At 33.8% G+C, this 27,482-nt stretch overlaps 1 protein-coding gene across 1 annotated transcript in view; it reads left to right on the forward strand.

Moving 5' to 3' along the window:
- Nucleotides 1–25,742, forward strand: part of LOC134844926 (uncharacterized) — a 51,933-nt gene extending 26,191 nt beyond the window's left edge. Inside the window, exons 5-7 of the mRNA XM_063861752.1 lie at nucleotides 16,786–17,022; nucleotides 20,029–20,365; nucleotides 23,916–25,742. Of these exons, the coding sequence (XP_063717822.1) occupies nucleotides 16,786–17,022; nucleotides 20,029–20,365; nucleotides 23,916–25,437 (2,096 nt within the window). The 3' untranslated portion in view covers nucleotides 25,438–25,742. The remainder of the gene's footprint in view (nucleotides 1–16,785; nucleotides 17,023–20,028; nucleotides 20,366–23,915) is intronic.
- Nucleotides 25,743–27,482: the final 1,740 nt, after the last annotated feature.

A 27,482-nucleotide genomic window follows, 5' to 3' on the forward strand; every position in this document is an offset into this window, starting at 1 on the left:
TTATTATTTATTTCTTAGACTTTATAATAGTCTTCAAAAGAATAAATTATCCAGTTTTAAACTGGGTTAATCCGGTTTGGGTACCGTTGGTTTTCTTTTCTTAGTCATGCTGTTATTTTATGATTTGTGGTGTTTAGTAAGCTGCGTTGGTTAGTTTGGTTTAGTGTATAATTCCTTTCCAACCGGGTTAAAGGAAAGTTTGAAACTCGTTATCGTGTGTTAGAGTTGTTGATAGTGAAAGCTTGAAACTGAAAATCATTATTTAAACAAATCTTCGTGGGCGAGCTGTGCGAGTTTGGATAGAATTCTTGTGCGAATGAATGAAAATATTGAAAAGGTTAGTACTGCTTTCTCATTTTATAAATTTATTGCTTAGAAATTGAATTTTACTGCTTTTGGGGAAGTTTAAAATTATAAATTTTTATCGTATTTAATTTTACTGCTTCTTTCTATGTATATGTGTGCGTTTGTTTAGTGCGTAACATAATATCGTGGGAACAGTGCAAATCGCGTTCCTGTGGTGAAAGAAAGTGAAAGGTCAGTGAAAATAACTGAAATTTATCATAGAAGCTCTCGTATGCTTGAATGTCAACTAGTGATTCTGAAATAACGTGGTCATGCTTTCTATCAAAAATATTAAGTGTGAATACGTATGATGTTTTGATGAAAATTTTTTCTGTTGGTTGCGGGTTTGCGAAGCGGTCTTCATCTAAAAAGTGATCTTGATTAGGGTTGATGATATTATGATCGTAGTTTTCTATTGTAAATTCGTTAGCGCGGGGTGCAGTGAATGTTTTTAATAATTTTTTATATCCAACGTAATTAAATTGTCGAGGTGTTAGTGTCGTGGTGAGTCTATATAACATGTCTTTGTTCTTCTCGATACTGTCATGAGTATTAGCTAGTGGTAGGCAAAGTGGGTTAGTAAAATTATAATAAGCTGTCCAATGAAGTGTTGGCATTAAAACGTGTTCATCGACAAAATTGCGTGTGTCGTTAGTATTAGTAGGTGTATTTAATGTATATTGCGGAAATTAGGGTAACGTAATTTCAAGAAAATTTTCGTGTTGGTGTGTTCCAGGTGATTAATTCATTCGCGGGCTGTTCCGGGTTTGGTTGGGAATGGGTGATTTGGAAATTTTCGTTTAAAAGTGCGATAAGCTCGGTGAGTGCTGGTAGATGTTTCGGTGGATGTGGATGATTATATGATCTGTCGGAATGAAGTGGAGAATAGGTTGGGGTCACTTGGGAAGCATAAGAAGGTGTGGAAACGGATGGGAGTGGATGATTGGATGGGATTGGTTGAAAAGGGGGTTTTGAAAAAACGGAGGAGTTGGTGTGTGTATAGGTAGAGGGAGATGGTTCGGAATCTGCAAATTCGTCGGGAGTTTCTACATTAGAGTTATTAAATTGTGAGATAGAATATAAAACTGAAATATCTGAGTTAGTATCAGAATTCGTGCTTGATCATATATTAATAATCGGAAAATTGGGTGGTGGGAAAGCAAAAAGTGGGGTTATTGGGATTGGAGTTTGGAGGTTGGCTGGGTGGGAATTTGAGCGATGGAGGGATCCAAGTTGTCGGCTCATCGTGGGCTAAAAAAAATGATTATGTTGAGACTGAAAAGTGGTGGTGTGGGGTTGTTCTATAATTTGTTCGTATGTATTATCATTTTGTGAATGATGTGTCATTAAATGTTGGATGGGACTTTGTGTTGTATTTGGTCAAGAATTTGGATTATTTGTGATTGCTAGCTTTCGGAAATTACGGGGAATTAATGATAATGGACGATTTTGGGGTAAGGTTGGCAACTCTGGTGCTGTAGGTGTTATTTCTATATTTTTGTGTTCTTCGTCGTATGTGTTTTGTCTTGTGGATTTTTTTGTGTTATATTCTTTTATTTGTGCATCTAGAAGTATTTTGTTTATTGATGATGAAAACATGCCAAAAAATCCCGCAAATAGTATACGTGCTACACTTGCTTGTCGGTTTACTTGTGTGTGTATAGCGCATGTGTTATAGATTTCTTTTAATAGTGAGAAAAGAAATCCTATAAAATTAAACATGGCGTATAAGATAGTTTATTTTTCTAAGATGTAATAGGGCCATCCTAGAAAAGCTAAAATTTCGTTCTTTAAGGTGACAAAATTGAAAATAATTATAAGTGAAATATCTTGTGGTCTGTATTTTTCACCGTTTAAATATATGTAGTCTTTAATATCTTTAAAATATCCGCTATAATCTTGTGTATAAATGTCTGCGAGTCCTGCGGTTTCGGCAAGTTTTCTTGAATTCTGGTCAATTGACTGTCTTTGTATTGTGTCCATTTGTGTTAATAATTCCTGAAATTGTTGTGTTCTAATGTGATGTTAAATACCAGATTTAGAATATATTCCAATTGATTGTAAATCAATATTTGGGTTACGAGCGATATCTCTGATACTTTCGGGTGAAAATTTTTTGAGTGATTGCATTAATGTAGGGTATGGTGTAAGTAGATACTATTTATCTTCATCAGTGTTTAATTGTACTACATTGTGGCTATTTTCTGATCCACATTGGACTGTGGTATCCCAAAAATATGTTCGTCTTGAAAGTGTGTCGACAAAATATACTATATTCTTATAGAATATAGGGATTCTTTTATAACAACGTTTGTCTTCAAAAACATATAGTGGTGATACTTTCTTGGTGCAAGTATAAAACCATGAAATATTTCCTTCGTAATCTAGAAAAATTGATCTGTTTCCTGATAATAAGTATTCTGCGTAAGGTATTTTTAGTACTGCTAGTGCGAGTGATTGTAGGGTTTGTGTTCTTTCCAATTCGCATAGTTTATGAAGTGTTTCTTATTCAGAAAGTTACATTTCTTGAAAAATTCGACTAATTGTGTAGTCTAACTTCTTGTCTAAGTGGATATCGTAGTGAATATTACCAAAATGGGTGCTATTCATTAGTGGTAGTTCTTGTAAACATGTGCTTTTACTGTCATATGGTTTTAGTTTTCCACCAGGTTGACCTGTGCTTTTTAGAGAGTTATCTGGGATGTCTGATGATCCTTCATTTATAGGATGACTTGTGGCATAAGGGTTAAATTTTATTTTTCCAGTGATCATGTCGAAACCTTTTGCGTATTCGACAAGTATTTCAGAGTATTGTGTCTTATAAAGTGGATTTCTGTATTTACATGCATTTTCTGTTTCTTGATAGTTTTGGAAACGTGTTAATTTATTTTCTATATCATGGATATTTCTAAAATCATTACATGGTTTACGGGATGGGTTTACTTGTTCGTATGAAATTTTATCATTCGAGCGTGTATTTTTGCTAATTGAAATGTTGTGCATGTATCTTCGGGAAACCAAACAATTGTTGCTTGTGTTTGTGTTGTAGGGTCACAATAGCCTTGATCGTTTTTGCAAGGTAGTCTAATTCCTTGATAAATCATTGTGTTATCAGATAAATCTCGTGTGAGTTGTACTTTATCGAGTTGTATTTTCCAATCAAAAAACATTATTTCTTGATATCCTTTTTTTTGTGTCTGCTATGCAGTTTGAAGGGTCCTTTATTCCAATGTGTGGTATCTAGTGTTTATCGTGTATGTCATAAGTTAATCTTCCGTGTGCGCCGTTGTATGGGTATTTTTCGTCTAATTTTATATGTCCTTGATATCGTTCAAGTTCTGCTTGATGTACAGAATCGGCAAAGACTTGGAAATTTACTATTTTTTTGTCTGTGTTTTCATTTCTTGTGATGTTTAATCTGAGTTGTTCGATTTACAATCATCGGCATTTAGATGTGAAAGTCGTTCTATATTACTTTGATAAAATGATTCGTGATCAAGTCGGTTCTTATTTCCATTGGAAACTTGTGAACAGTGTACTTTCTTTTCGGAAAATGTTGCTGTTAATTTATATCCTGTGACTGTTGTTGCTCGTGCTTTTGAAAATAATGTTGCGATTACATTCGTAGTTTCTATAGCTTGTGGTTCTGTTTCGCATTGCGATACTTGATTTATTGCATATTTGTGTAGTGCTTTTTGTTCGTTTTCTTCACAATTATAGTGTGTTACTAATAAATCCTGGGGTCCTGTGTGAGGAGAAGAATTTGTGTTTTGGTCGGAAAATATTAGAAAAAAGATGCCTTGAAATGTTAATATTTTTTAGAATATACATGTGTATGATAATCCTGAGTATGGGTTATAAAATGTGATGTAACCAATTGTGTTTTTTGTATATCGTATTTATATATTACTTCAGTTGTTATAAATGGTGGTGGTAGCGGTTGAGCTGTTATATTTGGTGGACTTAATGGGTAGGGATGTTGAACAATATTGTTAAGTTTGATCGTGATTTCGAATTTCAATTGGAGACTATTTTGTTGAAGTATTTGAATATTGTGTTCACGAATATCTTCGTGGATATCTTGTCTATATTGTAGTCTGTTAAGTGCCCAACTGTGGAGTCGATTACTTTCTTTATGTTGTCCAAATAATGGGGGAGGTGCTACGAATGTGTTCCAATCTAATCTTAAAGGGGTATTTGAGATATTAAGATATTGACTGATTGAGAGAAGAGCATTTAAGAAATGATTTCTTTGTCGAATATTTTTTGTTGTTTGGGCCGGATTATTTATTGGTTTTTTGACAAGTGGGTTGGGTTTTGTGAAAAATTGTTGGGGGCTAGTTTTATGGTGTTTGGGAGGTCTTCGTTGCTTTATTTTTATTTGTCGGGTGATCTGGGGTGTTTTTGAAATATTTGTACTTTAGGCCAAAAGATTATGGTCCTTTTTTACTTTAGGCTAATTCGCCATTTTTCGTTGGAGGGTTTTTGAGGTCTGAATTGGGAAAATATTGTTGATCTTTGCGTTATTAGGTAGGGGAGGGTTGTAATATTATGGTGGTATTTATTTTAGTTGTCAAGTTTTAGCGAGTTGCTTATTTTTGACCTGGAGGTTGTAAGGTTATAGTTATAGATATGCCAAGAGTTTAATATCTGTCGGCTAATAGGTTTGTGTTAGAGATATAGAAGGTGACGGATCTGAGTGAATCCTGAACTAGAATTGTTGCGTTTTTGTCAGCATGTTATCTTGAAAAATGAAAGTTCAAAATGATTTAGAGGTGTGAAGATTATTAATCTTCAAAATCAAAGTTGTTTTTGAAATTCAACTTTCTTCAAAATTTTAGATTGTGGAATGAATGTTTTGTAATTTTTACGTGGTTGATTTCTAAGTCGTGATGATTCTCTATGTTCTGATTTTTGTACTTGTTCTTATGGTAAAATTTTTCTATCATTTTCCTGTTTTTTCTTTCTTTTTGAGGTATTTTTGGGTCTGGCATTTTTGGATTGTTTTGAGCTTTGGTTTGTTTTTGATTTTGATTTTCATGATGAACGTTGTCTTGTTCATTTATTTCTTTTTCTGTATGTGGATCATTTTGAATAACTTTTAAACCTGTGAAAGAATATAATTGAGTTAATTCGCGTAGTGCGTTTTCTTTTGGGTAGTAGGGCAATAGATTGTTACGATGTTGAACAATTTATTTTTTAGTTGAATCTGTGAGTTTATACGTTACGTCAGTGGGTTTGACAATTATTTGGTATGGTCCTTTTCGAAGGGGTTGTAATTTTTTATAGATTCCTTTTTGCGTATTAAAGTTAGGTATTAAGACAAATGTTCCAGTTTTTAAATCTGTGGCTGGTGTAAAGCGTGAATTAATTTGGTCGTTAATGTTTTGCCTTTGTAACAATTTCTTTGTTACTTTTTGGTAAATTTCATTGTGTTTTTTATCTCTATTTAAAATCCATTCGGTGTGTGTGCCGGAGGCTAATTTAACAATTTGTGGGTGATGAAAATGATATTCATCATGTGTGTGAAAAGGTAGGTTATAAAAAATTGAGTCTTTATTTGGTTGGCAATGACCTTGTGCATTTTTATGGGCATTTACTGTAAACATAATTGGTTTTCGTGGCTTTTGATTAAAAACCATTTCGTATGGTGACATTCCTAAGGTTGTCGTAATTTGTGAATTATATGATAAGGGAAATAATTTTACATCTGCTGACCATTCTGTGTATCGTGTATCATTTCCATTAATGATACATCTGAGATATTTTTGTAGTGAACGGTTCATACCTTCGACTAAACCATTAGTCCAAGGTGCATGAGATGTACGTTGTTTGTGCTTAATATTATATAAGTGGCATAGTGTAATGATTTCGTTGCTTATAAATTCGCTGCCCTTGTCTGTAACAAGGATTTCGGGTAATCCAAATTTGGCTATCCAGTGTTCATAAAGTGTTGTGTAAGCATAATAAGCATTACAATGTGGTACTGGGTTGAGTGCTACATAATATGTGAATGCGTCAACAAAGACTATAATGTAGGAGTTTCCTTCAGAGGATGGTGAAATCGGTCCTTTTGTATCGAATGAAATACGATGGTTGAAATATAAACTTTGTTCTTTAAAATCTTGTTTTTGTGCTATCTGTTTTTGATTTGGATAAGGTTTGTTCAATTGACATATTATACAATCATTGCATAATACTTTTATCCAAATTGGTGCATTTGGGAAATAAAAATTTTGTGTAAAGTTCGAGTATGTTTTTTTCTGATCCGGAGTGTCCTTTTGTATTTTGTGTATGTGAGATGTTAAAAGCTATTATTATCATACTTAAAGAAAGACAGGGAACTTTAGAATCATTTAATTGATATTCTAAAAGATCTGTATTTTCATTAATTGTTGTTTTATTAACATTTCGGAAATATCGAAGGAATGTTTTATTTCCTAAAATTGTGCTATCTGCTTTTACGGGCTTAGTTTTGTATTTGTGCCATGATTTTAGTTGTCTAATTACTGGGTCGAGATTTTGATATTGTTTTAAAAGTTCAAGTGTAATTTTATCTGTTGGGGGGAAAAAATTGTCAATTTCTAGTTTTGATAAGAGAATTGTGTCAAGTGGGTCATGGAGGTCAAAAACTTGATTTATTGTGTATTTTGAATCATTCGTTTGTGGTCCTGATAAATTTATTTTATCGGTTAATTTTCTTTTTCAATTAATGGGAAAAGGTCTTTTTTATGCGAGTGTTGTTTTATTCTCTTTTGGTGAGTATTATTTTTTATCCATTGTGAGTATGGAATTGGTTTAAAGGTGGATGTGCCTAGTAAATCAACTTCGCAGTGATTATTTTTGCAATCTAAGTAGAGTTGAAAATGTTGTAGATTATTTATTTGTGATTGATCAATATCAGTTTTTACTGCATATTTGCATTCTAGACGGGTGATGTTTCATCTTTTGCGAGATAAAATTTAATATTTTGTGGTATTTCAACTGTAGTTTTTCGTGCGAGTAATTCGGGTGGCGTATTTCGACTTAACGTATCTGGTAAGGCAAAGTTTTTTCCTGCTGTCCAAACTATATGTAGGTTTGGAAATTTCATCAGAATTAGTTGAAATCTATAAACTCTATGATTTGGATTTGATTTTTATGTAAAGAGAAATTTAGTTAGTTTGTGATCTGTGAATAGAACTGTTGGGTGTTTTGATCAGAGTATCAGAAATTCAAATTCTGTAAGTGTATAAAATATAGCTGTACATTCTCTCATTAGAATTGAGAGTCGTAGCTCTGCTTGTGTGAATAATCGTGATTTTGCTGATATAAGATTCATTTTATTTGTTCCACTATGTGATTGTAGCAATGCTGCGCCGATGCCAAAATTTGAAGCATCGCACATTGCATAGAATGTTTGATTTGGATCTGGAATTGTGTTTGAAATTTGTTCTGTTAAAAGCTTTTTAATTTCTTCAAATCGTTTTTGATGTTCAGTGGTCCATTCAAAATTATTTTGTTGTCTGAGGTTGTTATAGAAGGGTCTTAAGTATAATTGCATTTTGTAAACATATTTACTTAAGAAATTTAACATTCCAAGGAATTCTTGGATTTTCTTTTTATTTGTAGGTGGCTGAAGTTTTTGAATTGCATCAATGCGTGATTTTAATGGAGTTATAGTTTCTCGTTCTATATTATGTCCTAAACATTTAACGCGTGTTAGAAAGAAGTGTGATTTATCGGGGGCTGCCTTCAGATTTTTGTTCTGAAGTATTTTATGATACTGTTCTAAAACTGTAAACAATTCTTCTTTAGTTTGTGATTGCATAAAAACATCATCTAAGTATGTGATTGCATTTTTCTTGAGTATTAGTGGTCTAAAAGTTTCACTCATAAAAGCTGAAAAAGCTGCTGGTCCTATGGATATTCCGTAGAATAAGCGATTAAATTCATATTGTTGATTTCCAATAACAAATTGTGTTAAACGTCGTGATTGTTCATCTAATGGCATTTGATTATAAGCACTAATCATATCTGCGGTTGTGAAATATTTACCATTTATCTTTGTTCAGATAACTTGTATGGGTTCAATAGGCCAATTGCATTTTGATTCGTCAGTTAGTGAATTGAGGTATCTAGCGTCTAAAATTATTTCTAGTGATCAACCTTTTGCTAGAATGATAACAGGGTTGATGAAGGTGTTACTTTTTGGTTGTTCTTCCTTATTTACTGGTGAGATAATTTCGTATTGTTCTAAAATGTCAACTATTCTGTTTACCTTGTCATGTAAGTGAATCGGTACTTTACTTGCTCTTTGTTTTTTGAAAACTGCGTCAGGTTTTAACGGAAGATGTAGTGATGAACTAATTTTTCAAACGTCAAATTTTGTTGTTGCATAGACTGTTGAATATTTTAACAGTTGTTTTGCCAATTTATCAAATTCAATTTGTGTGATTTGTGAGTGTTCAAAATTAAACATTGTTAAAAATTTTTGTTGTTCTTTTGTGTAATTTGTTATATTGAATGTCGGTTTAAAATATGGTGTTTTTTTTGAAATAACCTGTGTTTCTTTTTTCATTACTTATTATATTATTTATGGATAATTCTTCGTCAAGATTTGTTGATTGGCAAACATCTAATAATTGGAGTATATTATTAACGCGGTAGGCTACTTCATTTATAGGTGAAATTGTAGCAATTGTTTCGCAATATCCTGAAAGTCTTAAAGGTAATGTTACTTGATATGGTGTATTGTTATACACGTGTAATGAAATGATGTCGGAATTCGTATTTTTTGAGTATTTTATGCATGAGGTTGTAATTTTGAAAAATTTGTGGATAGGTTTAAATTCGAATTCTGACATGAAAAGTTGTTGTTTAATTTGACTTTTGTTATACTGGTGAACTTGTTTTATTGAGAAATTATATATATTTCCTGATAGTGGTTTCAGGTGTTTCCGTTGTTGATTGTAAATGGGATAAAATTTTGAAAAAAATGGTGGTTGTTTGTTTAATCTTTGGAAGAATGTTAGGGCTGTATTTTTTGTTTTTGTGTATTTATCTTTGATATGGATCTTACTCTTTAGGATGTTGATTGCTGGTATATATTCAGATATACATGGTATGCCAATGATATTGTGTTTAATATCAGTAAAATCAGGTTTGTTCAAAATCTTGTTTTGTTCCATTGTTCTTGTGGGGAGAAGGAGTAATTGGATTTTTCCATAATTTACTAATGTTGATCCTTGTGCTGTTGCTAATTTACTAGAGGTTTCAAGAGGTGTTAATTTTGGATGCAATGTTTTAATTTCATGCCATGTGGGAATATTATTTATATTTGATTCTGCTCCTGAGTCAATTAGAAAATCAATCTCAAGATCTGGTGATTGAAATTCTTTGTTTCTTGGGCTCTCTAAGAGAAGTGGAATTGTCCAAATTTTTTCTCTTGGTTTGTCTTTTTGTATATTTTGATAAATATGTTTTGTGTTTGAGCATTGTGTTTCATCTTTTTTATCGGGTTTAATTACCGTGTTAATTTCGTTTACTTCTTGTGTAGTTTGCGTATTATTAATGGGTCCAATATAGTAATTGTGAAGGAGTTCCAATTGATTTTCGTTATATGTGAAGTAAAAGGTTGATATCATAATCGACTGTTATCATAATTACAGAGATGGTATTATCTGTATCACTTTCAGTATCCGATGATTCACAATTAATGTGATTTAGTTGTAATTCATTACTTCCTGTGTCATCAATACCTGGGGGATCTGAAGTTGTTTCTTCATTTGTTTGCACTTGATTAATGTGTCTTTGATAATTTGGTGTGCTACTTCTGTATCGATGTTTAGAATCGGGATAGCGATTATTATTCCTATGTGGTGACTGGGAATAATTTCTGTTTCGATTATTGTATTTTGAGTTTAGATTTTTTGAATTATTTCGTGATCTGTTTTGATAGTTATTATTTGATCTGTGATAATTTGATTTATTATATGAATTATTCCTTGATCGATTGTTCGGGTAATTTTGATTTCTATTGTTTGAGTAACTTCTATTTCTATTATGTGAATAGTTTCTATTTCTGTTGTATGATGAGTTTCGCGATTAAATATTGGAATAATGTCTATTCCTTGGGTTTGATTGGGAACTGGATCCAGAAACAAATTGTGTTGTATTGGAATTTGATCGTGAATAGTTATTTTGGTTATTTTGGCTATTCGATTGGTTATATCTATTTTTTGAGAAATTTCGTGAATTTCGTCGTTCGGATGATCTACCTCTATAACTTGAGTTATATGGTGATTGATTTCTTGTGTAATTTGAATTGCTTGGAAGTGGTTTTCCTGAACTGTTATTACTATATATATTTTTGTTTGGCAGATTTTGGTCTTTTTTCATGTATTGATAGAATGATTTATTTGGTTCTTTGTGCTTTTGAGGTTTATTCTGATTGACTTGTTGTTTTTGTCTACATTCGGAAATACTGTGTCCGAATCGTCGGCAAAAAATACACCATTTTTTGAACGATGGTTTGCCTTTAAAGTTTGGATGTCGTTCGTAGATATTTAATATTTCAGTGATTTTTTCAATCAGGTCTGTATCTAATTCTTGAATGTTATTTATAAGTGTAGTATTTGTTTCAATTCGATTAACATATTGAAGTTTTAGATTTTCTGTTTCTTCGAGTTTCATTGTGATTTCTGCTTGTTCTAGTTTATCTACTAATTTTCTAAAATCTAAATCTGGTTCTCGAATTGAGGAAGGATGAGATGCTTTCTTTTTTATAGCTATTTTCCTTAATTGAGGTGTTAAGGTCATCATTAAAATTTCCGTCATTTTTGTGTTTTTGTAGTCATGTGTATTAAATGAATATGCTTTTCGAACTAGTGTTTCGATTCGTACTGCTTATTGTTTAATTGTTTCATTTGGTAATCTGCGTATTTCGTTGCATAAAACTCTTTGATGTTGTTTGTTTCTTTCAGAATCAAACATTTTTGAAAATTCTTGTGTGAATCTTTTCCGATCTGATTTTATTTCTATGGGTAATACTGGAAACCATTTTTAAGATGCGCCATTTAGTGTTGTTTGTATTAACGCTGTGCGTCGATGTATCCAATTTTGATGGAGTGGTGTATTAATTGGTTCAGGTCCTATATTTAAAATTAAATTTGCTGTTAATGCATTTAAATAATCTTCTACAGAAAATTCAGTGTCTGTTCCTGTGAATACCATTAATGGTTTATTCGATGTTATTGATGATCCACCCATGAGGTATGGATTCATAGTCATCTGTAGGGATTCTGCGGCATTTGGCATTTGTGAAAAATTTGAAAGTTGATTTTTTGTTATTTCATGTTGCTGAAGATAATATGGAAGCGGTATTTCATATTGCATTTGTGTCGGTTGGTAACAATGCATAGTCATTGGGTGTTGTGGCTGTATTGCTTGAAAATATTGTGTGTTAAATGGGTTTTTTATATGCATTTGTTGTGGATTTTGTATATCTGTTGGATTTTGTGGGTAAATTTTCATATTTTGAGATGGTTGAGACTGTCGCGGTCTCTGTGTGCAATATTCTTTAGTATATGGTGCAAAAGGATCTGGTTGATGATAATCATCGTCATCAGATGATAAATAGTTTGTGTTATATGGTGTATGTTGTTTATTTTTATTCTGTTTAAAAAAATGGATAATTTTCACTATAATCCTGTGTAGGTTGTGGATTGTCTGGAAAATTTACTGAATTGGTCGATGTTTTTGGAAGATTCCAATAATGGGAACATACGTGATTTAAATTTTGTGTAGTTTTTTTGGGAGGTTCATTTGTTTTTAGTTGGTGTGCATAATAATAATTGGGTTCTGCAAAAGTGTTTCTTGTGAACGGTTTTCGTGTTTTTGACGGTATTGTCATTGGTCTATACGTTTGATAGTCCATATGTGAATATTTTGGAGCAACCGAAGGTTTAACGGTTGATTGTAATGTTACCTGTGTTAGTGATGTATTTGTATTTCTTGGTGTTGTCAAATTTGGATGTATCGGTGAAATACTTTGTTGTGTAGTTGTTGCTGTTGTTTGGACGATTTCTTCATTTATGAAGTGTGATGGTGTTTGAATATCTTGTTGCGTAAGATTTCTGGTTCCATTGAGATTTTTATTATGCATGACTGTTGAATTTAAGCTATTATTTCGTGTACCAGGTAAAAATGTATTATAATTTAATGGTGTTGCGTCAATTGTTAATGGTATTACTTTTACATAATCTCTGTGAAAAGATATTGTACTTATTGCTTGACTCGAGATATCTTGTGGAATATTTAGAAATGCTGGATGAGACCATTCAGAGTCCCAAACGTAATCTGATTGTTCTGAAAGGACAGTGTCGTCATTGGTATTTTGAGGTCTGAAATTTTTTTCTTGCTTGTGAATTTAAATCTAAATTGTGGGTGAAATAATCTATTATGAACCATGCTAAAATCTTTTGTAAATCATGTTTAGTGTTTTGTGAAACATCATCTTTGGTAAAATTTTTGCGGATTATATGTAGAAATGTTGAAAATACTGTGATTTCATTTCGTACTTTTGTATGTTTGGATGATTCAGTTGATGATGTACTTTGAACTTCTGTTTTTTCTAATATAGATATATAACTATATATTATTGCAAAAATTTCGTTAGTGAATATGAAGTTTGCTCTTTGTGAATTATGATATTGTATGCTTTTGATATGTTCTATGAATACTTTTGAAAATTCTAATTCAATATCGTCTGTTTGAATTACATATTTACCATGGGCTGTATTTGGTGTGCTAAATTCTATGGTGTAGATTCCGTATTGCTGTGCTAGATTACATATGTCTTTCAAATAATGTTCAATAAAATGTCTTTTGCTTTTTACATCTGGGAATTCTGCTTTGCATGGACTGATTCCTGGTTCAAGCAAATTTACGAGTAAGTTTTTACAAAATCGTGTTTGTCCTCTATCATCGAGTGAATCTATAAGAAAGGGAAAAACTGCTTCTTCACTTTGAGTGTGGCTCATTTTTTTTGTTTGATGACTGTTAATATGTAACTATCAATGTGTCTAATTGGTTGATTCCAATTATACAGGTGTACTGGTTTGTGTTTATATTGCTTTTTTATTCTTCTTTTTCCTCTTTTTGATGAATTTGAAGTTGTTTCTGAGTCGGAAAAATTTAATTGATCATGAATGGGGTAATTTTTATTTATTGATTCTTTTAGTTTATATAGTGCGTCTAAACTGTTGGCTTCTGATTCAGAAAATGCGTTTCTATTTTTCGAAAATCTTTTTTGTGTGATTTGTCTTTGTTTGTTTATAATTTTCCTTTTTATTGTTTGTCGTTTTGTTCGAATGTATCCAACTGTTTGTGTATGTGGAGTGATTACAAGATCGTACTTTTGGTTGTCTATTTCACAGTTGTTTAAAACGATTGTTTGTTTATTTCCTAAATTTTTGAATGATATAAGGTTTACGATGAGGGATGCAATAGTTGTTAGTGATTTTTATTTTCCTAGACTGTTAGTCCTTACAATAATTAGAACGCAAGTTGTTCGTTAGATACTATTTTAAACTTACTAAGTCTAAGATCTATCCTGGGTCTGGTAAGAGGAGGGTTCAAGTGAAGGATGAATAACCGAAGTTCTTCACTGTTTAGCCTAATTTGAATGGTTAGTGTTATTAAAAATTTCTATTAGTCCTGGTTCTTTTGAAAAAGTTGGATAGTGAATCGACGTTTGAGGTCGTTAGACACTTGCTAAATGGGTGGGGGAGAACAAAATTGTTCTTTTTGATCCAAGGATAGGCCTTGATGATCAGATTTTAAAATTAATTAGATAGAAAGTTTATAAAGATCCAAGGATAAGCCTTTATGATCTAATTTAAAATTAAGTGAATTTAAGTTTAAAATGGTTTTAATATATTTGATAAAAAGATTTAATTTTTAAATAAAGTCAGTGAGCTTATGATTGCTGTTATGTTTAGGTGATGATGCTGGAACAACAAGTTGGTTTATAATTACTAACTATTTATTGTCATGCTACTAATTTTTATTTTCGTTTTCAATAAATATTTTTTAAATATGTTTTATACAATGCTGCAGAAATTAAGAGAACAATCTGAGATCTTTTTATCAATTGTTTTTGTACATTAATAATTTTGTTTAGCGCCTGAAATAATCATGAAGATTTACTTCTAAATTTTATGTTTGCAAATGAAAATCTAAATTCATTGCTAATAAGATTCTAAATATAAAAGTTTGTGTTGGCTTTTACCGTACAACCATGAAACTAAATGGTAAGTTTCTATGTAGTCGTATATTGTCTCTTGTCCGAGGTCTTCTTCCAATACCGGGTAGTTCTAGTATTGTGCGGAATATCGGCTCTGATCTATTGAGTCGTAGAGACATTTCAATTAAGTTATTATCGTGTAACATTTTGAAAATGTTTTGTCTAATTTCTAATCTATATTTGTTTAATTCTAAGCTATTAAGGTCTTATTCGAGACTTGTTGTTGCACCAGATGAGTTAGAACCGATGTGGTTAACTCATAGAGTAATTTCGGATAGGGTACACCGTGTGCTCGTCACGCTATCTTATTTTCGGCCGGATAGATTCGTGCAACTTCTTAGTCTAATACCGATCCTAATCTTACTCTTATATCTACTAGTCTCAGGGTGTTTAAGTAGTCTCTGCTAGGCTCAATAGATCTAAAGTATACTAGCTTATTGCAACTGCTGAAGTTCTCTCGGAGAGGTAACTAATTTCTAAGTTAAATTCAAATCTCTCTGGTGCTGAAATTACTAGTAATTTCAGCACTTACAAATAAGTGGGTTGTTAGTTAGATGGATTATGATTGGTTAATATTAAATACTTTACAGTGGTAAAATATCTAATTTATCCAATAATAAAATGTAGTTTAGATCAGGTTCCAAAAGTTACACGTGATTGTTATGTCATTGTTAACACCCGTCTAATGCTCTTTGTGGTTAAAAATTTCTTCATACAACGTTTTATCTATATAACGTATAGGTACAAGTATAAAAACATTATTATATAAAGGAAAAAGTATAACTTCAACCGAAAGTTCAATAGCCCGAAACAAATTATACCTCAATTTGGACTATTCAGTTAACTGAAACAATAAACTATAAGGTTTTACAACCTTTTTTTGCGCATAGCCTAAATTTTTTTATGATTATTACAATTCTGATCTAACGACTCCGATACCTTGCAATAGCCGGTGTTCTTCAAGTCTTGTTTCGCCTTGAAGGTTTCAACCTATGTTATTTTGCTCAAATTATTTCATTTTGGTCATGTGTAAAAAACATGGGGTTTCTGTATTGAGTGTGGTCATTTGGAGACAGCTGTGCTTGAAAAAACTCACTCTGATTTTAATTTTCAGCTTTGGCTTAGAAAAATTTATGTTTTTACTACATAACGTTTTTTTTGTTTTTTTTTGTATGCATTAAATGGTAACTTGGTTTATAAAAAACATTTGGCTCAGAAAGCCTCGAATGCATGTTTTTTATTTGGGTCCTTGTTTTTATTGTGCGCATCTGAAGGTAGCTGGGCTCAAAAATTTGTGGCTTCAATATTTAACTCTATTGCCTACTTTTCAGATTTAATGGGGTTCGTGTTTTCAGTTTGCCTTTTGAATGTGACCAAGCTAGATAATAATGAACTTGAATTTTAACTTTGGCTCAGATAATCTATTGGATAGTTTTTTAAACTTGGATAGGTTTTTGTTCTTAACTCTGCGCGTTTTAGCTGGGCTTAAAAATGTTAGTTTCAGATTTCTGCTTTGACTCAGATAGACTTCTAAGCTTTTTTTGGTTCATTGGGGTTTTTGTTTTATGTGTGCTTTGGCTGGTAGCTGGGTAGAAATCATTCCACTTTCGAAATTCATCTTCGACCCTGAAGTCTCAAATGCCTATTGTTTTAATTAATTGGCTTCTTGTGTTTACTGAAGGCATCTCATGGTAGCAGGGCTTGTAAGGGCTTGGAAAGGCAGATGGTAGCAGGGCTTAAAAAGAATTTTTTCTAAGGCCTGTTTTTTCGACTTAATGAGGTTCTCATTTTTATTATGCGCATTGGATGGTGACAGGGCTTAATAAATCTGGTTTTAGATTTTTGCTTCAAAGTTTTTCTAAGTTCTCATTTTTCTTTGAAACAATAAATGGAACTTTTTCAAAAAAAAAATCATTGCGAGTGGTGGACAGCTCTGCTTCGCAATTATGACAGAAATAACTTGAATTATAATAAAATGAATGTATCTCGTTTTAAAGTTACGTTTTGGGTTAAATGGTAAAATGGATTATATTCTGCAATAAATAAATATTGATATTGCTTTTTTGAAACTTCTTTTTTGTGAAATTTCTGGGTAGTTTAATACGTGTCATTAAGAATCTAAGCAAGCAACTTACAGCTTTTCTGTGTTTCAGTGACTCTAAGCAAGCAACAACAAGAAATTGTGAATGACGAATACAACCCTTTCAAATTCATCTTGGGCGAACCAGGAACTGGAAAGTCTCATGTATGCATGGCACTTACCAGAAAGTGCATCAAAGAAAAACAATTTCACAAAGTGTTCTACCTGATTCCCCGAGAGAAGAAGGCTTGTCGACAATTTGTTGAAAAAACACTTAAATCAGAGTTTGGAATAGACCCAGTCAGCACGAGTAAGTGTTTCAAAAAATCATACCTGTACTTAGTCCGAACTAAAGTTCAAGGCAAGGGCGGATCTAGGATTTTCTCGAGGGGGGGGGGGGGCGGATTTTCAAAAAATTTTCCAAAATTTTGACGACCTTTTTTTTTTTTTTAGGTCGACCAAATTGATTTTTCGAGCTCTCCCAAAGCACTGTTTTGCCCCTATTTTGGCAAACGTTTCTGCGCCGCAGGCAAATTTTTGAAAAAACAGTCAAAAAAGCCGTTTTTGGGCACTTTTTGAAAAATTTTGACAAAAAAATAGCGTTTTTTTGGCGCGCGCTCCCCCTCAAAGTTAGTATATATTGGCGCCTGAGGCGCCTTTAGAAAAATTTAAGGGTCGGTCGGCCAAAAATGGATTTCTGAAAAAGTATCAAAGGGGGGAGTATTAAAGGCTACGCTTCAGTTTTTTGATGTTTTATAGTGATAATTCCATTTTTACCCAATGTTATTTCTTCTTTTTTTAAAATTTTTTGACTCGATACGCCGGAACTCAGTTTACTTTTGTAAGCGACACTCGTATAACAAAGATGAAATCTTTTAAAAAAAGTATTTGCCAATGCTGAAAAAAAGGTACAGTTTTGGCTTTTTTTCGGCAGAAAAATTTTTACAATTTCTGGCCAAATCTTCTAAGTCTTGGCTGATTCTGAAAAGAAAAGTTCCTAAATCTAGGCTAATTTTGGACGGAAAAAGTTTATTTCTAATTTATCTGGCCATAGAAGACAGTTCCGGGTCGAGCGATATGTTATATTGAAGCCTTTTTAGACGTGATTCAGAGGATATAAGAAATTCCAAAATTTGTCGCAGTGTTGAAATACCGGTTGTAATTTTTTAAGTTCCAGCTTGATTTCTAGCGAATGAAATGATCAAGTAAATAACGTTCGTTATATGAAAATTGAGGGCTCAATCTGGTCATTATCAAATATTTGATCATTTAGGCTCAAAAGTTTTGGTCAATTTTCAGCGGAAACGAGTTTTGAAAAACTCAATAATCACTTCTGTGGCATTATAAGTTTTCTAAAAACTTGAAACGATTTCGTGCAAAAAAAATTTAAAAACGTTTAAACTTTTTTTTCATTTTTGCTTACCCGTTTTTTGAAGACAAGTGATTTCGATTATGCCTAATTTACTAACGTTATACGCCTTTGTGTAGTTTTTTTCATCAAACCACGCAATAAAACGGGATCAAATTGATGAAAAAAGACAAAAAAAACTTTAGTAGAGTTTATGAAAGTGGTCGGGGCATTTCGTGCTACTTGCGCAGCAACAGTTTTCCCTTGTTTTTTAACCTAATATTTGATTTAAAAAAATTGGTTAAATTTTGACTACTGGACAAAAAAATGTCATTTTTTTTCTTTTCTGTACAAAAAAACCTTAATCTTTGCAATTTTTAAATCTTGGATATTTCTGAAAGAAAACTCAAACTCAACAAACGCAATTTTTGGACACTTTTAAATTAAAATATTTAATGTAGGTTATAGTTGGTCATTGAAAGAAGCTCATCCTTGCCAATTTTTAATTCAATATCTGATCTTTTACCTTTTTACATACTAGGTGCCCGGAAAGCCTGACCATAAAAAAAAACAGTCCTTCACATGCCCTAAACTGTTTTTTTTTTTTAAAACTCCCCAGAATAAACAAGATCTGAGACACGAGTAATCAGTTTTGAATCAGACCTGGCCATTCAAGCTTTTGATTTTGACTTAAAGACGCACAAGAGATAAGAAAGTTATGTTATAGTGTATTTTTTATTTGAATTTATTTGGATTTCAATATATACTTTTTTGGTCCCTTATTCGCTCAGCGAAAACAGGTTGATTTTTGGTACCAAGAATGAGAAGTACTTAAGTTTTGAAAATTCACACCCTTATTTTACGTTAGATAACGTATGAAAACGTAATACGACAACTCGTAACAAAAGCCAACTGGCAATAACAGACAAGTCGCATTGGAAGACACCTCGCACTCTATACTTACAGCGGATGTTAGGCCAACATGTTTCGAGCTTGCCAGAGGGTAAAACTTTATACGAAATTCAAAAATGCGACCTAAGCCAACGGTGACTTTAACCAAAGTTTTTATATTTGAAAACATTTTTCAAACTTTTCGAGGTGTCGCTTTTCTTAAGTTTTAGAGTTGTCATTTGTTGTATGCTGTTGCGGTGCTATATTAAAAAGAACAGACTAAGGTCTCAATCAAATTGAAAAGCTCTAATTTGCCGCTGACGCTTCAATGTTACGAAATTATTGACAAGTATTTTTTAGCATAAGCAATTTTTTTGTCTAAATCCCAGGGGGGGATCTAGGTTTTTCTCAAGGGAGGGGGGGGGAAGGCAGATTTTCAAAAAATTCAAAAGTTTTCGAAACTTTGTGGACCTTTTTTTTAGGTCGACCAAATAATTGATTTTCCGAGCTCTCCCAAGCACTAAAAAGTCCCTGTTTTGGCCAGGGGCGGATCTAGGATTTTCTCGAAGGGGGTGGTGATTTTCAAAAAATTTTGACCACTTTTTTTTTAGGTTGACCAAATTGATTTTCTGAGCTCTCCTAAAGCACTGAAAAGACGCCGTTTTTGGGCACTTTTTGGAAAAAATTTTACAAAAAATCGCGTTTTTTTGGCGCGCGCTCCCCCTCAAAGTTAGTATATATAGGCGCCAAAGGCGCCTTAGAAAAGTCTTAGAGTCAAGTCTTAGAGTCGGTTGACCAAAAATGGATTTCATAAAAAGTACCAAAGGGGGACCCTTTGGGTCGGCAGGGGGTCGAATCCCCAAGAAGGGGCGTCCGCCCCCTTATGTCCTCCGCCGAATCCCTGAAGGGCGGAGAAAGGCGTCCGCCTCACTCCCCCCCCCCCCCCCCCCAAATCCGCCCCTGCTCAATCCTATGGTGAATTTCCGTTAAATGCTTTGCTCTGAAAGATCTTGAGCTCGAGTTTACCGTAGAAGGGGTTTGCTAGATTATTTTAAATCGTTTCTCTACTCATTTCAGAGCAATTGCAGATCGCTGACTCTAAGCGCTCCGTTTTGGAGCAGCTCTTGAACGACGAAGAAGACTTCTTGGGACGAAAAATTGGCCTCATTATTGACGAGTGTATGGTGTCTACTGAAAAAGAGACACTTCAAATGGGAGACGGAGTTGCGAACTTGTTTCCGTTGTTTGATATGGTCTGCATGAATGTCTCTGTTGGGGGTCAAATGGAGTGCAAGCATGGTCATTATGGACTCATCTACCCAGCTGGGTTCCACAGATATGTGCTGAATGTCGGATACAGAAGCAGCAGTAGTATTCTTCATTTCAATTCCAAGATGCTGCATAAAACAACCAGGTACAATGAACCACGTTTGGACTAGAATCCCTTTAATTCCCTCTACTGGAAATGCTTTACGTTTAATAGGTACCTGACGGTATGATTCAATTCCTTTAAAAAATTTACTCAGTCGAGATCCCCGATTACCTTCCTCACGCGCCGATGTTAATTTCGTGAGCGAATGATCATTGACTAAAAAGAGTTTTATAGTCAAGGATTAAATCTGGAAATATCAAGTTTCGGTCACACTAGTCTGGAAATTAGTCGCGGTAGTCGGGAAACCAGTTGCAAAACAGTTTAAAAATTGGTCGCGACTGTCTGAAAACTAAAACTAAGATGTTATAGTCTGAAAGCAAGCCGCGATAGTGTGAAAAGTTGTAGATTTATCCTGTGACGAGCGCTTTGAAAACACGATTTGAAACTCGTGCAATTTAAGGAGTGTAAATTAAACTTTCATGGCTTATTTTCTATAAAAAGTCTGCTTGCTTCTTTACTCCCCCAGAATTAGGCTAATACTCGAAAATTTCAAACCGGTTACCTCTACTCAAAATTTTAAAATGTTATTCGAATAACAACTGAAAGGACTTTTTTATGATGTATCATTTGATGCATTCCGATAATTGTTTAAGGTACCAGACTTCGCTTTTACGTTAATCGCACGAATTACAGTCGTGTTCTCTCAAGTTGTTACACTTTGTTTTTTGTTCATATTTTCAACCAAGTTTAATGCATTAAATGGGCTATATCTTTTGATTAAGTTAACCCAACGTCGTGATTCTTGGCAAGTAGTTTACACTTGCATTTTCACACGATAGTATGTCCTGCGTAAACGTTTGTTCACAATGGTGTGAACAATTTTTGTATTATTTTCTGATGGCACGGGAAACCCCAATTCTGTTAAGAAATCGGATTATACAGCTGAAAAAAAATAACCAGAAGCAAAGCCACATGGCCAATGCCTTAGTGATTTCTCGTATGACTGTGCACAGAATCCTCAAATTGTATGAAGCAGAAGGATCAGCTGCAAAAAAAAATTAAGAAAAAAAATCTTACCTTTCGCGACAAAAATCGGCTCCGACGACTCATCAAGAAATACCGAAATGGATCAGTTCGAGAGATCACAGGACATTTTAATCAAAGTCAGGATAAGAAAAGGTGTATATCTTTTGTATTCAAACAAATAAAACTGCTTGGCGCGTCAAAAGTTGTGCAGAAAAAGCAAATGATTATCAGGAAATATAACAAACTTCGCCGTAGAAAGTGGGCTCGTGAACGAAAATCATGGAATTTTCTAGACTGGCGAAAATATATTTTTTCAGACGAGTGCAAGGTCGAAGTGAACAAAATTAAGAAGACTTTATTCTTGAATTTCAAGGCGGATCCTGGATGGATGAATCCCCAAGAAAAGAAATCAAAACGCTTTTTTTCCGTAATGATTTGGGGTTGCGTGACCTACCACGGATTTCGCAAATTAGAGAAGAGTAATGGAACTCTCAACAGCGAAAAACACCAGGAAATAATAGAGCAAAATCTGCCGGATGTTATCAACAGCTTTCATGGAGACGAGTATGTATTCCAACAGAACAACGCCCCCTGCCATGTTTCAAATTTAATGAATACGTTTTTCACAGAAAAAGACATCGTAACGACTACATGGCCCCCTCATTCACCCGACATTAATATCATTGAAAACCTGTGGAAGATGCTAAAGAATTCTTTAAAAGATAGCAACATCGAATTTCGATCTAGAGACCAGTTGTATGAAGTAACAGAAAAACACTGGAATCTGATTACTCAAGATGCCATTAACAAACTGTATGATTCCTTGCCTCGGCGCGTGGCTGAAGTGCCATTAACAAACTTTATGATTCCTTGCCTCGGCGCATGGCTGAAGTATTGAAGATGAGGGGTGAAATAACCAAGTATTAGACCTTTTCGATGTTTTTGTTCCGTTATTCTATCTGTAACACAAGGCGAGCAATTTAAGTGTTTGTTTCTGTACATTGTGTTTTTTTTTGTCGCAAAAGTGTAACAACTTGAGAGAACACGACTGTACATCGCGCAATACTTGTCCCAACTTGACAAAATTGGCAACATTTAAATCTTAATAAAGTTACGAAAATTGATCACAGAGTGAAGCTCTTTTTAATTTTGAGTTCATGACAACAATACCTTTCGACTGATATAAAAAAACTCGGTCAAAAGTTGCTAATTAAAAAAAAGAATTTCGTCTGTAGAAAAAATCACCTCGGGCACAAATAAAACGTCATTTTCTTCAAAAAAAGTAAAAAACTGAAAACAACAGAAAAAAAACAAATATCATAGCAACTTATGCAACAAATGAACCAAAAATGTTTTTGCAAGGTCAATCAATCGAAGAACGAATCAAATCATCGAAAAACAAACCTAAGAACGGAACTGAAAAACTAAAACATCAAAACAAACAAGACTCCTCGTATAAGGGCGAAGTCTTGAATATTTCGAGTACTTTTTAAAGTTTATGGAGCAGTAATAACATAAAAAAGTAAATTTATATGAAAGAAAATTAATTTGAGATTTTTTTGTAAAAATAATCCCCCCACACGCCATATTAAGTACAAAGTGATAGATTTTGCTCCTAGTAACATAGTGATTATGGCAAATAAGTTTCCTTTGACCAATTTGGAATGATTTCTCAGAAGGATAAAGCCTCTGCTTAAATTTTAACAGCGCGAAATATATCGCGCGTTAATTGTCCCAAGTTGGCCAAAATGGCAATCTTTGAACCCACACTACTTTACAAAAAATGATCACAAGTAAAACATCTTTTCAATTTAGGCTCAGGACAAAATTATTTTGAACGATGTATAAAAACATTCTGTCAAAAACGGCTAGTTACAAAATCGAAGTTTAATTGAAGAAACAAAACCCCCAAACACAAATATTCCGTTACTTTCGCTACAAAAGTGGGGACAAAAGCAATAAAAACTGCTCGTATCAGGGCAAAGCCTTGAATGTTCCGACTGCCTTTTAAGGTTTATGAAGCAGTAACAACATTAAAAAATTAAATGAAAGAAAACAAAATGAAAAAAAATTGATGTTTTTGACAAAAAATCAACCGAGTTTGTGTATTTCTGTGTACGGTTAGCATGGCAAAGTATATGTCATATGTTTTTTGTTCTAAACTTTTCCCAGCTCTTGAAAATTTTTTCAAAATCGAATTGGTTTTGATCGACTGAACAGTTCATCGCAAAACTTATATAGGATTTTATATTTACTTTTTCTCACTTTTGATGCATCAAAGCAAGTCTAATGATGAAATGATCAAACTGTTTAAGAAATTGATTCAAGATAATAGCGCAATAAAATCCAGTCGAGAGCTGATTTTTATAAAACACGGTACTAAACATTGCATATTTTTGTAAGTTGTGTAGAACATCAATTTGGTCGACCTAAAAAAATCGACAAAATGTTCAATTTTTTTTGAAAATCCGCCCCCCATCTCGAGAAAATCCTAGATGTATATGTATCACTCTTTTTTAAGCTCAAGGCGCAATGTGCGCAACAACCGCTAACTTCGTTTGTTTAGGAAACACATTTGTGGAACAAGCATTGTCTCCATCTCGCCACGAGTTCCGCACGAAGACAATATTCAAGTGCTACTTGAAAGTGATGCCGAGAAAAGGTATCAAATTGTAGAAGATTGGCGCAAAGAACTCGTCAACGCAGATTCGATGGGTATCATTATTTTTCGCAAGAATAGCGATGTCGAGAATGAAACCGATAGTTGTCAAAACTCGAGCTTTCTTGAGAGATTTGAAGCTGACGACGAACAAACCTTTGCAAACGATGCGTTGGAAGATTATCGAAAGCTCTTGTTTTCGGGATGCGAATTTGATGATGTTCTGATCATATTGGAATCTGATGTCAGTATTTACGACAAAAGAAAAGTGGTTGAATGTGACGGTTCAACTTATGGACAAACTTTCGGGCAAAATCTTCTGCTAGCTACCACTCGAGCAAAGAAGACTTTAAAAATTGTAGTCAAGCATGAGTGGGAAAAGAAAGAATTGGATAATCTGATCAGAGACGAGAACCAACTGATTGTAGCCCAGGTGCGGGGAAATGAAGAGAGTGAACGGAAGACATTCGTGGACAAACTGAAAAGAGGAACAAAAGAGGAACTGTGTGATGTCATCCGGGTTTCGGTCCAGCGACAGGAGACAAAACTGTTTGAAGACGCGTTCGCAGCAGGGGCAGCCATATCGAGCAGTGGGGCACTCGAAGACCACATGGCTGAATTGTTTATCGATGCCGTGCTGCCTGGATGCATTGGAAGGCAGAAAAGCCAAAAGTTTCTCAGACATCTTTCAGACTTCGCAAAACGCAAGTCCTTCAAACACCTGATAAATAGCCTTGAGGGCGACAGAAAGAATAAGATGATTCTTTGGGTAAATTCTGCATATAGCCGAGATGCGATCGAAACTTTTGAATGGCGAGTGCAGTTTGGCAGGCCTATTTTTGATACCCAGGAAAAGGCAAAGTTTTTCAGAGAAGTGCTGATTTCAGCTATGAAAGAAGGCTCACTAAAAGTAGTCGATCATGCATTTGAAAAAGCATCGAAGTTCTTTGATGTTCACGCTGATGATATAAGCAAGTTGATTGTGAGCCAAAGTTTTGAGATCGATTTTGTTGAGAGTCAGTCCCTTCTGTCGATTGCAACTTGGACCAACAGAGACCACAAACTAGTGGAATACTTAATGAGAAAAATACTTAAATACAAAGACAGCGCCAATGCAAGCATGATAGCAAAAGTTTTACAGCAAGCGATGGCGTGGTCCGTTCAATATGGATCTTTCTTGATGCTTCGAGAACTCATTGCAGAAGAAGAGCAGCACTTTGTTCTTCTGATAGAATTTCTGAAGGAAATGAACCCCCAGGCACCAATCAAGGCACCCTTTCATTGTAAAAAGAGCTTCATTGAGCGGGTTAAGAACTTCGCTCAATCCGCAGAAAATGCAAAATGGAGCGACGACGAGAGAAAATTATTGGTATTCATCCAAGATCTCGAAAATAGACTGGAGTCGGCCGAACTTGATAGTTTGGGATGAAAGTGACTTCGAACTATGACGACTGTGGAATGGGCGGTACAGAACACAAACCCACTCAAACGATTACAGAGAATCCGATTTCACTCTGGAACAAAACAAAGATATTTGCTTGTGTAACCACATCTTTCGGAATGTTATCAGCAAACTCACCTTAGTTGAACTCCTCTCTGTAATTCCTCAAACCAATCCCACTCCCCACAATCCCACAAACAATCCCAATCACGACCCCACCCCCCCAGAGTCACAACGCAACTTTTGTCGTCAATTTCCTGTCGTCCTAATGAATTTGATTCCTTTTTTTTTCAGTTAGCTAATTTTTGTTTAACAATAGCTTAATTTTATAGAACAGTAATTTGATACCAAAGAAAGTGTTTTACGATTAATATTTCATAAAATTATATCGAAAAAATTAGTTGATAACATTTCAGCTTATTCTTTAAAAGAAGACATTCATTTGAGTTCAGATATTTCTCATAAACGTTTCTGTTTTTCCTATCCATATATCTTTTACTGTGCACATGACCATTTTGACAGCATTCAGTCTATGATTCATATAAGAAACATAGATACAAGTTACATTGAAACTCCATTGATCAATAATGACACACATAAATTTTTCTAGGAATGCAAAAGAAAACAAATACCCATTGACTTAATTGATTTATTTTATAGATTAGATTGCAGGCTTGAAAAACGCAAAAAGAAATTTTTGTTGCAATTTTTACCAAGGTTTTCTGCAAAATGGAATTGTCAACAAGTTTTTTTTATAGAAGAACAAAATAGGAACCCGTTGAAGATCGGTGTAAGAGGCATATTCAACAACAAGTGTCATCAAAAACTGAATCACAAACAAAAAAAATGAACAATTTCAAAAAATCAAATTCTAAAATTTTTTCTATTTTTTTTTCGCATAAATACATTAGAAGAGCTTAAATGCTTTTAACTAATACATTAGAATATTTTAAATGCTTTTAACTCAAGAATCCAAAAACTCAAAAACCTCAAATAATGCAACGGTTGGACAATTTGTTCAAACGTTTTTTTAAAATTGAGCAAATCAGGACCAAAAAGGCTTTAATACGATATATCACTCAACCAATTTCGATGATCCTTGTGATGCGTGACTTCGAGTGGACGCGTGGAAACTAAAAAACACCCGAAGGCACAGTGCCTCCCTATTTTCAATGGTCGGAACAAAAAAGGGGGGGTTCTAAAATTCCTAACGGGGTTCGAATTTGGAATACGTAGCTTTGCAGTTAACTGTTTTAGTTCTACTCCACCACATTATATACAATTTCTCCAGAAAATTGTCAGTTCACACTGAACGCTCACTTAACTAAGATTTTGATGTGCGCTGACTTAAGTAAGTTATTGATGTGAGCCCCAGAAAACAAATATGATATTTTTTTTGATAAACTTAGAGTTGTCTGAATTTTTTCTGGTTCCTCGACAAAAAACCACTGGTTTATTCAATGTTCAATGCCGCGGCAATCTCTGTATTTAGACTTTTGATAACCTTCTATGTAGAAAAAGACTTCAAAAACTAGATATATAGCTGAATGTTTTGTAATATTTGGCAATATATGAATTAGTTACTTGTACAATGATGAGCCATATTTGATCTCTAATGATATTTTGTCAACAGAGTGCTAGCCATAACCTGGCCTTAAAGATTTGACTGATGCATAGAAAAACAAGGAATAACGGTTTCGGCAATAGTACCTATGTTTTAGGGTATTTCATTTTATGTGATGGGCATTTTTTGCCAAATTTCCAAAAAACTGCCAAATGGGGACATTTGGATTAGTTTTTGCATATTTCGCATGTTAGTATAGCTCTAAATTTGTTCAAATTTGAAAAAGGGCACGCTAACTGGTCCGAAAAAAAATGAGATTATATTCAAAATCTATTTTCATCTGAACTTTTTTCTTGAACAAAACATGGACGCAAAGCTTACTTCAGATGCCCTAAAGAAAAGTCAGAACATCCAAGATTTTCCTTGATACCGGAATTTATCTTCGTTTCTTCTACATTTAGTTAATTTT

Source organism: Symsagittifera roscoffensis, chromosome 4 (assembly GCF_963678635.1).
Source record: "Symsagittifera roscoffensis chromosome 4, txSymRosc1.1, whole genome shotgun sequence".
Taxonomy (NCBI): Eukaryota; Metazoa; Xenacoelomorpha; order Acoela; family Convolutidae; genus Symsagittifera; species Symsagittifera roscoffensis.